Source organism: Lepidochelys kempii, chromosome 10, assembly GCF_965140265.1.
Source record: "Lepidochelys kempii isolate rLepKem1 chromosome 10, rLepKem1.hap2, whole genome shotgun sequence".
Lineage (NCBI taxonomy): Eukaryota > Metazoa > Chordata > Testudines > Cheloniidae > Lepidochelys > Lepidochelys kempii.
The window spans coordinates 30,227,765-30,243,200 of NC_133265.1; the positions used below are offsets into that span (position 1 = coordinate 30,227,765).

At 46.8% G+C, this 15,436-nt stretch overlaps 1 protein-coding gene across 7 annotated transcripts in view; it reads right to left on the reverse strand.

Annotated features, from left to right (window-relative positions):
- LOC140918363 (syntaxin-binding protein 4-like) overlaps positions 1 to 15,436 on the reverse strand; it is a 123,396-nt gene that overhangs the window by 67,790 nt on the left and 40,170 nt on the right. For all 7 annotated transcript variants that reach the window (XM_073362553.1, XM_073362558.1, XM_073362556.1 and 4 more), the window contains one exon: positions 14,513 to 14,586. In XM_073362553.1, the coding sequence (XP_073218654.1) occupies positions 14,513 to 14,586 (74 nt within the window). The remainder of the gene's footprint in view (positions 1 to 14,512; positions 14,587 to 15,436) is intronic.

Sequence of the window (15,436 nt, forward strand, 5' to 3'; positions counted from 1 at the left end):
AAGCCAGGCACACTAAATGTAGAAACAATTCTCCTCCTCCATCCATTAATCACCCTTAGGATTCTCACCCTTTTCCAGATGATCACGTGATGAGATGAACTGATGGCCACTGGATGGGGGCCATTCTGGACCTAGGGCAGAGGGAGTTCCAAAGTCAAGGGGTTCTCACAGAGAAGGCCCTGCTAATAGTTTCTTCTTGTTTACAGTCTGAGCTCCTCCGCTGGTCTTGGCTGTGGCTTCCGAAGCAGGCAGGTGATCACAGTTTAAAACTCTGGCTTCATAGTTTAGAACTAGAGCCAGTGAGAATTTTTTCCATATTGCTATATTTGTTTGACCAGAACAAAAATCTTTGCAAAAATGTCCATTTTGGTTGAAGTTTTCCTCAAAAAACCAGAAACCTTTTAGGAACCTATTTAAGTTCTCAAAAATCAACATTTTCTTTTAACTGGAAAATTTTTGGAAACCAACCCTTTTCCCTGCGGTCAATTCTTCCCATCAAGAAAATGAAGCACATTCACCGTCATTTCTTTTGAAATGATTTTTTTCTAAAAGTCTCCCATGGAAAATAACTTGCATTTTCCAACCAGCGCCTTACACTTCATCCAGAAACCCACCGGCAGGCAGCAGGACTCCTGGGACGCCAGGTGACGTGCCCACAGTGAGATACCTGGTCAACAAGCAGGCTGCCTTTTCCGGTTCTGAATGTCTTTCAAGGTGCAACTCCTCACAGAGCGCATTGCAGTCTTGAGACAACAAAGGCATGGATGTGTCACAAGATCCTTATGCACAGAAAATGGTCACAGCCCTCTGGCCATATGTAAAACTTAGGCAGCTGACCTCTCCCTGATCTTCTAGGCAGTCCAACCAGCCCCCTGCATTGGGAACCTGAGCAAACCCCGCCTCCATTGGTGGGTCTAGTTTCAATGGAACTTGTGATGCTTTCTCAGGTTACCCAGGATTGAGAGTCACCTGGCTACCCCCCTACCTCCAGCAAGACAGACCTTGCTGGTGCTTACCTGGGTGCCAGCTCCCTGACAACAGCAGCCTGCTACCCACCCAAACAATCTCCTCAGCCCTCACTTGACTTTGTAGTTTATCAATAAGTGCACCCCAGTCCCAGCGCCCCTTTGAAGTGTTCCCCTGTGATATCCAGCTCCTGGCACAAAACAAAATCCATACATGGTTTCTAGAGACAAACAACTTCAACATGCTAACTGTGACACTGCACCCCATATTCTTCATAGTGATATGAGTATGATATGGTTATAGCATAATTATGATGCATTTTATGCAAGATAAGTCATGTGAGAGGTCATTGGAAAAGTCATGATTTGCTGAATATGATTATCCTATTTGTATGCATGTATCATTTTTGTATCTAAAGTTATGAATATTGACTATGTATCTGTATTTCAATTGTAGTTACACCTGGGTAATGCCCACTAGACAAAATGCTTTCAGTCTAGACAGCTGGTTGTGAAGGGCCTATTCAGGTCAATGAGCCATTAGGGAGAACAATAGGAGAAGCTTATCTCCCACCTGGTGAGCCTTCCTGAGAACACTACACGCAGCCTGTGAGTGATGGCTGCTATGACTCTATAAGGACATGTGACAAGGCCACATGATGCTGGCCTCCATCTTGGGATGTCAGTATTTTTCCACAGACTGGTCTGGGAATCAAGCTTTGGAACAAAGGGTTCCCACACTATGCAAAAGCTATATAAGGTGGGGAGTGACATCATCTGTGGTTCTTCACTCCCCACACAAGAAGACCTGAGGAACAAAGACTGAACTGGGGGAAGTGCTGGACCCAGGCTAAAGGGATTTCTAGTCTGTGTATGAAACACCTGGAGAGTCCAAGCTGTAAAGCAAGTGCAGCTTGTCCCTTAAGAATCTGCAACCTGCTTGTATCATTTCTCAGGGTGAGACTCTCCTAATTCTATCCTAACTATCTATCTAGTATGTTAAGCTTAGTTTGTGTTTTTTGTTTATTTGCTAGGTAATCTGCTTTGATCTGTTTACTGGCCCTTATAATCACTTAAATTTATTAACTACAAAAGACAGATTTTGTTTTTGTTTTAGTCAAAATCAGTGAGTTTTGACTGGAGTGCTTGGGGAAAATCTCTGCTTGGTTACCACAAGTGTGCATTGTTCTCCCCACATTGAGGGAGAGGCAGACTGGGTATTAAACCCATACACAGCGAAGGACAGTACTGCTCTGGGGTCCCAGGCTGGGCAGCTGGTGGTTAGAAAGCCTGCGTGTAACTGCAGCTGGGTGTGTCCCTACCTGTGTGAATGCTGGTGAAAGTGCCGGCTGGGGGGCTTTGCAGCTTGTCACAGCAGTACAGTGTGAGAGGGAGCCCAGGCTGGTGTGTCAGGGGGCTCAGTAGTACCCCGGTTCCAGGTGGCACCCATCACACTAAACATCAGTCTAAAAGCTATCTTATCTCACCTACATGCCCTTTACAGTACTTCCACCCAGTGCAGCTGGGGATCCCATTTTCACGAATGTAATCTCTCTGCCCAGTCACTTCCTCAGGTGCAGGATGAAGAGGTGTCCTTTTGCCTTCTCCTTATATCCCCCAAAACTCACAATTGGTCCCCAGCATCAGGATGACACCTAAAGTTAATTCCCTGGTGGGCTGACTTCACATCCTCATGTTGACTTAATATGCTAACAGGGCTTCCACTGGGTTGGCTCACAAGGCTTCATGTGAACCGAGGTGGACAAGGGAATACACATCCTTTGTCTGGCCGAAACCAGTTTGCCAAACCTGCCTTGAGCCAGGCTTTAGGAATGTATTTTCACTGTACATATATAACTTTTTACATAGTATCTGACTAGACACAACAATATTAATGATCAGCATGATCCTGGCTTTCACTGAAAATCTTCCATGACATCATTTATGGATAGATACCATGAAAGTGGGGTGCTAGGTGTAGAGAGTTTTTCAGGCCTGTTAGGAGTTATGTTACAAAGCAGTGACCCCTTGGCCAGTTGGCACCGAGAGGTTCTTAGAGTCACAGAACCTCAGACCTTAATCCATCTCACCCCGACTCTGAGCAATGGCACTGGTCACCTTGGCTGGGGTGGAGGAACTGGAGACCTAGAACTGAGACAGCAGTGTATTGAAGACACCGCAGCCCAGGTTCCCTCCCCAGCCTCCAAATGGCCTCACAAACAAGAGCAGTGGCAAAATGAAACCCACTGGACGCATGCCCCAAGGGAGGGCCCTGAGGGATGGGGAGCCATTGCCCAACACCTTCTGAGAACACTCAGCCAGAAATGAACAAAGCCGGTTGATTCCAAAGCGGCCACGGGAACTATTGATGGCCGCTGCAGCTGCATGCGTGTTTTGGGGAGAGGGACTGGAGCTGGGGGCTGAGGGACCACACACAGGAGCAGCAACTACTACACACTCCAGAAGTGTGCAGTGTGCGCTGCCAGCCAGTGCAGATGGGAAGATGATAATAATATATGCCTGCAGGCTGACTGTTATCAGTGCTTTATGAAGGGCGGGAGGGATTCATGACCCATTTTACAAACAGAGAGCATAGGGCATGGTGAGTCATTCCGGGATCATGCCCTTGGTCTGATCCCTTAGGGTTGTGTAGTGCTGCTTGTGGACCTCCGGTTCTCCCCCGCTGAACTCAGAAACCATTAAATTGTGAGATGCTGGCTGCTCCCTGAGTGTGTGTAAGTGCCTCTTTGTCCTATTCCTCCTCCCTCCCCTGAAACTCCCCTTGTGCACAAAAGAAGCCAAGGAAAGGCTCTAAGGGACAGATCCTCGGCAGGTGTAAATTGTCATCGTTCCATGGATTTCATTTGCCCCAGTACATTGATATATACAATACGCCAGGGTTCCCACAACAGCAGGAAGATGCCTGACATCCTGTTAGACTTCCCTGTTTTCTGATGGGCCAAGAGAGATGGATCTGGGTTTTGTAAAAACTCATCAGTTACGGTTCAATTTTACAAAACCAAACTCAGCAGCAAGGATGGTCCAGATTCAGGTCCCATTTTATCAGCTGTTTGTGCATGGATCATCCTTCTCTCCAGAGATGCAAGGCAACCACCTTCCTGGACCACCCACTTCCTGCCATGCCAGCTACATGAAGTTAGCCAGCTAAAACATTTCTTTATAGCTAACCAATGAACTCCATGCTTCATCACGCTACCCAGTGGCCCCACTGAGTGACGTTGTCATTCTATTGATGTTACTTAGAGACACCAGAACAAGAGAAAAAACTTTCTTGAAATGCTTTAATTGCCCCCCACTTTTTAAATGTGGAAGTTTAAAATACTGACCAGTTCTCATAAAAACAAGAAAAAAAATGGTGAAAATTTAATTGACAATCTAAAAATTTCAACCCAACTCTACCATTACCCTGTCTTTCCTCCAGTGCGCTCATCCCTAGCATCCTATTACCCTTTGTTCCTTACATCACGTCTGACAGTTTGTAAACTTCCTTAAGGCAGGGATTGCATCTTTGTGTATATCACAAGCCCTAGCACACTAGAGCACCATAAACCAATCTAATCTCCAGTCCAGTGGCAGAGATATAATGTTACATATCTGGCCCATCTGGAAAAGAATCATCATGGTTTTAGACTGGTGATAGCAGAGCTATCTTGAACCATCAGCAAAACAAAAACAGCGTAAATTATGACCTAGCTGCCTTAGCGTCTTTCTGAAGTAGGCACTTGTAAATAACACTTCTAATTAATTAATTGGAGATTATCTGCCCTAACCCAGAGATTATTTTAAATCGCTTATCTCCTTTGCTTTGCCTGGTGAGATGGCCAAGAGTATTTTCAAAGTTCCAAGAAAAAATCACTAGATTTAGAAAGCTACCATGAAGGATGTGTGCATCAGCCTGAGCCGTATCGCTGTGGAGACAGAACCATGGCAGCAAAGTGGGGAGCGCCAGGGCTGGATGAATACCATGGGCTTGACTCCCTGCACTGGCCCACTGGGTGCAGTGAGCACACACCCTTGTGCGCAGCTGGGTACAGCTGTGCTCCGGGGGAAACGTGCCCTGAGGCATAGATGCCGACTTCCCCTCTTTCCCCTGGGTGCTCGACCCCCGCCTCTACCCCTGGCTCCACCCCCACTGCACCCCTTCCATGAGGCCCCACTCCCACCCTGCCTCTTCCCACCCCCATTACAACCCCTTCCCCAAAGTCTCTGCCCCAACTCCACCCCCTCCCTGCCCCTATTCCAACTCCTTCCCCAAATCCCCACCCTGGCCCCACCTCTTCCCCGCCTCCTCCCCTGAGCGTGCCAAGTTCCCACTCCTCCCCCACTTCCCGGAGCGTGCTAACGCTGCCAAACAGCTGTTTGGCAGCGGCCGGGCGGGAAGCGCTGGGAGGTAGGCGGAGGAGCGGGGACGCGGCGCACACAGAGGAGGGGGAGGGGAGCTTGGCTGCCAGTGGGTGCAGAAACCCACTAATTTTTCCCTGGAGCACCCATGGAGCCCTGGAGCACCCATGGAGTCAGCACCTATGCCCTGAGGGATGGCAGGAGGCGACTGGTCCACCATCATCCCCAAGACGCCCAGCCAAGAGAGAGCAGATGGGGCTCCAGAGGAGTCCTACCATTGGAAGATGCCTAAAAATGTGCTGAGTCCGCACATCTCCTCCTCAGAGGCCACCGCTGCCTACTCTTGGAGAGACAATTGCCAGCTGTGGGCCCCCTGTGATGCGGAGGGTGCCCTACAGTACTGGCTTCACCCAGTGCTTCATTTGTAATGAAAGAGGTGCCGGGGCTCAAGCAATTTTTTTACTTTCATAACTGACGCAGCAAGCCTTGCCAGGGCTATGAACTGGCAAGGCTAGAGATGCCGGGGCTCAGCCCTGACACAAATTAAGCACTCACTCCACCACTTGGTGGACTTTGCACTGCCAGGGGGCCCACAGATTGGGTTGTGCCTGCAGAAACTCACATGGGTCAGGGCTGAAGACAGCCCAAGACTGGATTCAGAGGAAGGAAGCACCTTCAGGGCAGGGACCTCGAGGATAGAGCAGCGTTTAGGAAGCTCAGGATTAAATAAATGCAGTGAATTAATTCCTCTCCCACACTAGCAATGGGGATCTAATGGAAGATGAATGGAATGCAGGTCTGCACAACATGCACCCTGTAGAAGGGGAGGAGATCAAGAGACCCTTCACTCTGCTGGGTCATTTTGCCCTTAGGTCGACCCGCACTTCACACTGACTCCCACAGGGGCCACAGACATGCATCCCAAGCAGTATTCGGGCCTCTGAGCACTGCCCACGCATAATGAAGCCACCTGAGGGCAAAAGTACACAGGTGTGTGTGTGTGTGTGTGTGCGCCCCACTTCAATTTCTCATTAAATGTCTATGAAGGATGTGATCCTCTTGTCCTTGCACACATTTCTCACAGTCAGGGGCACTTAGAGAGCATGGTTAGAAATGCTGACAAACCTCTTTGCTGAGGAAAGGGGGTGCTGGTCTCTTTCTGTTTCTAATTAGTAAGAAAACTGGAAGACCTCAATTCCTTTGATTATTTTTTGTTAAGCATTAACAGCATGTTGAGCACTATGGGAGACACAGCAATGGGAGAGTGCCAGGGACATTTTTTTAATATGTGTTTTTTCCCTCTGGTCTGGGTTGGTATCAGCAGGATTCATAGAAGACAGGAGTTTCCAGAAGACATCTGAATTAATAGTGCATTAGCACTGGGATAGGAAGGGCTTTTAGGCATAAAGAGTAGCACGGAAGAAGGCACAACAGAGAGAAAAGCTTCAAATTCCTTTTTCTTATTTGCATTTCACAGCCTCCATTAAAGAGCTCAGCCTGGCACCTGTCTTAACCCTAACCACAGTCTGGTCACATATAGTGTACCTGTTAAAGGGACACTGTCTGGTCATTTGGTCCAACGGTATGTTTTTTGTAAAGCCTATTCTTACAAAACCGAAGACCAGTGCAAATATTTCTATTATTTTAAAAATGCCAGTGGATTTTTTTTGTAACCTCAACATTGCAGCATTGCACCTGGGCTAATGCAGGGGAGCCTGAAAGTGAAATTGACTAGAAACTGAGGTGAAATTGACTAGTGTGTTCAAGCTATCCAAAGTGAGCAAAGTGCAAAAACTAAAAACAAGCAGCAAGAAATATGAATTGAATATTGGAAATTCTTTCCATTTTAATAATCTGGGAACATTTGCTCTTTAAAAGTACACCAATTTTAACTGTCTACAACAGCAGTATTGTTAACTAGCCATTGTATTGTGTCCCTCTCCATAATAGCAGTTTTTCATAAGAGCCCATCTTCCAGAGTCAAATTATTACCTGAGAACCTCAGCTTTTAAACAAAAGTTTCTAGCCTTCTCAATTTGTGTAGAAAAGCTTAAAAGATGAACCCAAAAGGTTCAAAAACAAAAAAAAAAGTGAATAAAAATTATTTTTGATAATCTCATTATTTTTAAGTCAGTAGCATGATTGTGGGCATGGCTCGGGATTGTTCAACACTTGGGGTTGGCAATACACCACACAGAACACCAGATAAACCTCAGCCTGAAATTCACTTCCTCCCCACACTGCACAAAGCCTGAGTGAGTGGGCTTACTGCAGCAAACTCTGTGGTAGATGGGATACAGTTCCAGAGTCCCTCTCTGGCTGTCGGAGTAGCCAGGTGGCTAGAATAGTGCCCCTACCCATTATAGACCCTCTACAAGGCACTTGGTCACCACTTGACGCCACATGCCACCGCTCTGTCCCAAAACCCTCTTCTATGCTGGTATGTGCGCATAGCCCACCTCTTCTGTGTATAGGGGCTACAAACTGCCAAGTCCCCCCATACATACACCTGTATTCTGCTGTTGCATTCCCCCTCTTGCCTAGCAGAAAAACGGTTATATTATGTTGACAGCCTCAGGTAGCCTTCTCCAGGATTTGCAGATGTTTCTCCTGAACATCTAAGGAGACACAATTTATTTTCTACCAAGACCAAGTGCTGTGATTAATAGGCTCTGACAGGACCATTCTGTCTCCTCTGAGTATCTAGAGCTTTAAGGTCTCATTGTGTGCACTTAGACTTTTACTGATGAGGACTCCAACAATCACCCATGCATCTTTCTACACTGTATCAGCTAGAAAAAAAACAGGGAGAAATTATACAAAATATGGGACAGAAATAATGTAAAATTATATATTTGCTGAGAATTACAACTCTAGTGTAACACACACAGGTGTATTTTGAAGACTGCAGAGTCTAGCTGTTCCTCTGTTTAGGTACTGAAAGAAAAAACCTGTAATCACTCATTTCTCCTTAGTGTCCATGAATCAATTGTAATAATGGTTTAATATAGCCAGAGTATCTACAAATCCTCCTTTATCCCCAAAAATGTCATCAGAAAATCCGATCTATTTATTAAAGTCAGTGATTACTCACAGTATTAGTCTCAGACACATTGAAACTTTGATAGGGGAAAACACTGACTTTAACTCCAATATTGGCAAACAAAACAGCCTCCTCCCCTGACTTCCCCCAAAGCCACCCACTCCCACGTGCGTTCCCCCTCCACACACATACACTTAAGAATCAGAACCAAAGCAGTGCAAAGGGCCGTGTCTGTTTCTCACACTTGAAAGGTCTAGTCCCTGCACGCTGCCCCTAATTTGGGTACTAAGAGACTTCAGATTTTTCCACAGCGATATGCAGCTACTTCTAATGCAGCAGAAATTGCATCAGCTGCAGACTCAGAACACCCCTGGGGAAGAGTCTCCTGTTACATACAGAAACCAACCTAAAGGGCTAAATTGTGACACAGCTCAAGCCCTATTTCTATTTTTGGATAAGCATTTTACAACCATAGGATCCTTTTGCATTTGTGTGGCTTAATATTCAGGCTGTTCAACTGCTCTTCTGCACTAGTGCCCTATTTGTGGGAGCAGGAGCAAAGGATGTGGCACGCATAATGGAATGGAAATTATGGGGCTGAATGTGGCCAAGGACAAAACAGGCAGGTGGGAAACCTGACACCAAAGATGGACAAGCAAGAAACCATCTGAGTTGCTGAGGATAGTAAGAAGTAGTATGGAGGAGCTTCTGGAGAAGAGGGAAATGTCTTGGGTGATTGGCTGAGCTGGATAGTTATATATGCAGCGAGGGGAAGATAGCCACAAAGATGAAGGACTGTGGTCCTGAACTTGCCCCACTGAAATCACTGGCAAAACTCCTATTTATTATTATTATTATTACAATGGCAAAGACGGGAACAAAGGGCTTTGCCACAGAAATCAGCTGAGGAACAGCAAGAGAGTGCCACTGATTTCAGAGGGAGCAGGCCCCAACGACCAGAAATGGGAGCAGGACATAACCCAGATAGACATGAGGAGGGGGACAAGGCCAGGCTACAGAGAAGTGGGTGGGGAGGAGACTACACATTACCCTGAACCCTAAGGAGGGAGTACTCATCCCAAAGGCTCTAAACAGAGACGGAGACTAAGTCCCTTCTCATCTCTCCTCTGTCCCACCCCAGCTTCCAAGACTTCCTCTCTGCTGAACAAGGGGCCGTCCACTAGCTTAAGCCCTTGTCTGAGCTGACTTATTTTAACCCAACTCATATTTGGGACCAAAATTAAATTGACAGTGCCCCTTTAATTGTGATGGCATCAGTGTCCCAGTATAGTGCTTATTAAGTCATTCTTAGGGCCTGATAATCTAGCCTATTTTGGATCTCTTTAATCTTTCTTTTCTGGCAAAGGTCCTGGACTTGGTACGGGTATCATCAATGGTTTCTCTTTCACAGAGTAAAGGTTTATGGCGGAAATGCCAGGTCAGGGTAGAGCTTAGAATGACCCAGACAGCGTTTGTGTGAGGTTCTTTAGGGTATATTTCAAAATTCAGACCCTGGGGTTGCTCTTTTGCACCAAACCCTGCTCCCTCCTGTGCCATTTGAGAAAATCCTCAGGCCTGTAATCTCATAGTGCCCCTGGATCTCCATCTCCACTACAGGTCAAGGGGTCCCTGGATAAGCTGTTCGTTTAGTCTAGCGGTCATGATCCCTGGTGGCTTTCAGTGACGCTCAACAACTAGGTGCCAAATAGACACTCAGGTCTATTGGATCAGGCACAAAACAAACAACAGACTTGCTTTCAAGCCCCTGCCTTGCCACATTTGCTATGTGACCTTGGGCAAAGTCAGTCATTGTGCTCCAGTTCCCCAGTTTGTAAAACAGAGGTGGTCACGGGTACCCAGCTTTGTAGATGAACTGTACTATGTAAGGGCTAACTATTATTATTGCCCAGGTTGTGATCTGCTGCTCAAAGTTGAGTGCTTTCCACCTGTTCATGCATTCCTTGGCTTTCCATCCCAGGTACCAAACCTCAGGATTTGTGACCTTTATCCCTGTTCTTAGACACCGTGGAGCAGACTCCTGTTCCACGCCTAAGCTGACAACATTCAGTTATGTTTCTCTTACTCCCTCTGTTACACTTGCAGTTTCTGGCTTCTTTTCAGTCTGGGGTCAGGGACAGGTGGCAGGTGAACCACACTCAGCTCAGTTCTAAGATGATGAGGTGAGGATGACTGGACCTCAGCTTTTCTGAGAAATGCTGCTCATCCCACAACAGAACAGGAAGAAAAGCTGAAGGACTGCACTGGAAACAATCACCAGACTTCAGTACCACCAGCTGCATCATATTGCAACACTTTACAAAGGCCTCTCGCCCCTTCTTGGGTAGAGTCTGGTGGAGAGATACAGTTTTAGAACCTGATATAGCAACATATGGATGGAGTATACCATTTAAGGACATGTGAAAGGCTAATGCATGCTAGACAATCTACTGAGCTTCTAGACACTGACCTAGCTAGTGCATTCCCAGAGCTGCAATCCCAGCAACTGAACCAAGTTTGTTCATCTATGGAGCTGAAATTTCCGAGCCACTGGATAATGGAAACGCTTTGAGCTCCCAGTCATTGCACAGGTTAGCCCATCACCAGAGTGGAAGCTCCATAGAGGCAGAGCTATTCCTTCAGTGGACATGACATCACAACTGTCAACCAACTCATTCCGACGGCTGAAAATAGACAGCTACCAAACAACCGTGCACTAGTTTCTCAGGAGAGCTGAAATTCCACTTACTAGTTCATCTGCAGAGCTGAAATTCTTAGCACCTCTTTCTCTTTGGCTATGATTGTTGAAGAGTCTCGCTGATTGCTCCCCATCATGAATTCAGATGGATTTGTCATTTCTTTTTTTTTTTTTTTTTTTTTTAAGTATGCACTCTACGGAACATAATGTGTTACTCTGGCTCTCACCTTCCATGATAAGGATTTGCAGCTGCTCTGGGCTGTAAAGTAGTTCTACTTTATGTTAGTGGCCAACTTTGGCCTCCACCCGACTCCTTCGGCCGCATCTTCTGTGCTGTGCTGGTAACACTGCACACAAACCTAGCCAAAAACTTCATGCTTTTAAAAACTAAAATATGGGTCAGATCCTCAGCTGGTGCAAACTACCATAAATTGACTCAAAGGGCTGGCTGAAAGTTTTCCATAGGAGCTGTTTTGCAACAGGAAATTGGATTTTTGACTAAAAATTTTCATTAAAAAGAGCCAATTTCTATTTTGGGGGATTTTTTAGTTGTTGAAACACAGAACTGAAAACTGGCCAAAAGCCAAAATATTTTGATTCTGAAATGCCATAGTGGTGCCTGATGGGAATTACAGTTCCAGTGACTCATGCTCCCATTCTCTTTCCACAGGCCAGGCTCCTCAGCCAGATTTCATCTGTCAGGTTGTACCACGGCCACAATGCACTGCCTCCTCTCACCAAGAGGTGCATGGTGCATCATGGGAGACATGGTTTGACCATGAAGCGCAGCCCACTGAGAAGAATGGGAGCATGAAGCACCAGAACTACAACTTCCATGATTCACCACAGCACCATTTCAGAATCAAAATATTTCACTTTATGGCTGATTTTTTTTTCTTGGCCAAAAAACTGCAAAATTTTCCATGGACATGTGACCCCCCAAAAATCATTTAATAATTTGGAGGGGGGGGCAGAAAAAAGATTTTACAGCTAGCTCCAAGCTCTGCTACTTCACACCAGCTGAGGATCTGTCTATATGATATTAAGCTTTTATGCTGCATACATTATACACATACACACCCCACTTGTAACAATTGAGGTGATTCTCCTAAATTGAAGGTAGCATTCCAGGATGCAGGTGAACTATTCCTTCAATCTCAGGAAATAATGAGCAGACTAGAATAGAATTTGGGTTTCTGTCCTACCTTTCAAAGTGTAGGTATTACAAAGCACTTCCAAGTCATGAAATGTATGCTGCTAAGGTAACGTCTGCGCAGAGTGCTAGAGCAGTGGTTCTCTACTCCTGTGCAGCACTGCAGACTCCGCTTATGGCAAGAGAGGGAAGCATGAGGTTACTTTAACTACCTATCTCATGGCAGCTCTCACTGGGAGATGGACAATCTGCAGCTGGCCAGGCACCAGAAACAGACCCTCCAATCCACACCTCATGAAGGGCGGAGTTCAATCTAACGAACAGGGAGAACACGTCAAGTTGTGGCTGGCACTGCATGGGTGCCCAAGGAGCAGAGCATGCATGGCACGTACTTCCTGCCAGCACAAGCAGTAGGCAGCCATAGTCTAGCTGCAGACATCACCGAGTGGAAAAGGGGGGCCAGCTAGCTGCCAAAGACGGGGCATGTCTGGGTGGGCTATAGCATGGTGACAGCCCCATTGCCAGACAGGTGTTCAGAGAGAGTGAGGTTTTCAAAAGCGCTCAGTGCTGGCCTCCCTGCTCCCACTGAAGTCAAGACAAGCATCTGTCTGAGCAACGGTTGTGTTTTCAGGACTGCTTTGTGTTTTCATTGGTCTTAAAGGGCTTGCGGGGAAGAAGAGGCTCATTTGCTCCTCACTGCCTCTGTGAAACACAGTCATTCTTAGGAAGGTCTCAAACCCACGTTTTGATTCACCCAATGCCAAATCCTGGCTGTTTTCAGAAAGTGAATATCCAGAGATGTCAAGTCTAGAAGAGACCATTATGACCATCTAATCCAGGGGTCGGCAACCTTTCAGAAGTGGTGAGCCGAGTCTTCATTTATTCACTTTAATTTAACATTTTGTGTGCCAGTAATACATTTTAATGTTTTTTTAAAGGTCTCCCTCTGTAAGTCTGTATCTTCTATAACTAAACTATTGTCGTATGAAAAGGAAACAAGTTTTCAAAATGTTTCAGAAGCTTCATTTAAAATTAAATTAAAATGCTGACCTTATGCCACCAGCCCTCTCAGCCTGCTGCCAGCCTGAAGTTCTGTTCACCTAGGCCAGCAGCAGGCTGAGCAGGGCCTGCAGCCGGGACCCCGGCTGGCAAGGGGCAGGCAGCCAGAACCCCAGACCGGCAGCAGGCTGAGCGGGGCCGGCAGCTGGGACCCCAGAACAGGAGTGGGCTGAGCGGCTCAGCCCATTGCCACTCAGCCCGCTGCTAGTCTGGGATTCCATCCGCTGGCTCCTGCCAGCCAGGGTCCCAGCTGCCAGCCCCGCTCAGCATGCTGCTGGTCTGGGATCCCGGCTCTGCCCACGCAGAGTGGGTATCTACCTTCTCCCTGGTTCTAGCCCATTCTCTTCCTCTCTCTCTGCACTGAGCTGAGGGTGGGAGTGCACTGAGCACAGGGCTGGGGGTGAAGGAGCAGGCTGGGGTGGGGTGTAGGGTCTGGCCAGGAGCTAGAATGAGGGAGGGGGCTCAGGGTTGGGGCAGGAGGTTTGGGTGTGGAGTGCTTACCTCGGCAGCTCCCATCTGGAGCGAGAGGTGCAGGTGGGAATGTGTCGGGGATGCAGGACCTCCCGTTTGGTGCTCAGGGTGGGGGTGGGAATGTGGGGGGTGCAAGAGTCAGGGCATGGGATGTGAGGGGGCTGGGTATGTGTGGGGGTGCAGGAGTCAGGGCAGGGGGCTGGGGGCATGTGAGGAGGATGCTGGAGTCAGCTTCAATTTCCCGTCATTGAACATTACAATATAATAAAAATAATACACCTACACAATTATTTTCTCCCAGAGATCTCAGCATATTTTACAACAGTGGAGAAATATGTATGTCCCCATTATACAAGTGGAGAAACTGAGACTCAGAGAGACAAGGACTGACATTTAACAAATATTAGTTTGGGTGCCCCAATCAAGGTGTCTCCAGCTGGCCACTCAAAAATGGAGGTACACAAAACAATCACTGGACATTCTGGAAAATCTGGGCCTCAGTGATTTGTCCAAGGTGACCTGGGAAGGTTGTGGCAGAACTGGGAATAGAATCCAGGTCTCATCACCCACTCTTGTGTATTAACCAGAAGACCAGCACTTTCTTAAGGGTATAGCTCCCTTACATACTCCAGAAGCTATTTAAAAGAAGACACAGCCTTGTACCTGCATGAGGAGGTTGCCACTCAAGATGTTGGAAGCTCAATTTGATGGTGCATTTTCTCCAATACCCCAAGGTGATACTTGCACATCAACTAAGTACTCACCCAGCCCATTTGCACAGTCATAGAAATCAATGCAGTGCACTGTTCGATCCATTCCATATGGTCCCATGAGTGTCCTGGAAAAGAGACCAGATACAGTTTGAAGAGGCGAAAATAGTGACTCTCACACACACACACACACACACACACACACACACACACACACAGAGAAACCCCCACCCCACCCCGACAATCTCTGCCCATAAAACCATACCAAAAAAACCCACCGTTTCAAAAGACACAAACTGGTGCATGCTGGTAGAGGGCAAAAATAAAACCTCGCAAAGTTACACAGACATAAGCAAATGTATACATACCCACACATGGATGGAAAAGACAGGCACACACATACACACAAAATATATGTGTTTGTGTTCTCAATAAGACCAGCATCCATGTGGAACACCACCACTCTGGCTCATGGATTTATTCCAGATATACATTGGTACACAAATTAGATCTGAATTTGGACCAATAGTCCAACAAGTCTACTGTCAAAAACAGTTTAAACCAACTCATTCTGTAATGAAGGAATTTGGTGAGAGGCGGAGGAGATTTCAGCTCCAAGGTTTTAAAGCACACACCTGATTAACACAGAGGAGCACTGACCAAATTGGAGCTGACTGGAGGACAACTCCATTTTGTGGCAACTTTCAATGTTTTTGTTCAAATGCTTTTGCATCACGTCACACTCTATAGTGAGGTGGGTAGGGCCCTGGCTTGAGAGATCCAAACTCAGCTTCCTGTTCTAGAGCAAGACTTTCATCCCATAGCACCCCAAATCAGGCAGAGTAAGGAATTGAACCTAGTCTCTCACATCCCAGGCCAGTGCCCTACCCACCGAGCTAGAGTGTCTCATGTGTTTCCCCCCTCCTCCAGTCAAAGTGAGGAAGTTCACTACCTCAGTGTGCAGGAGGTCAGACTAGA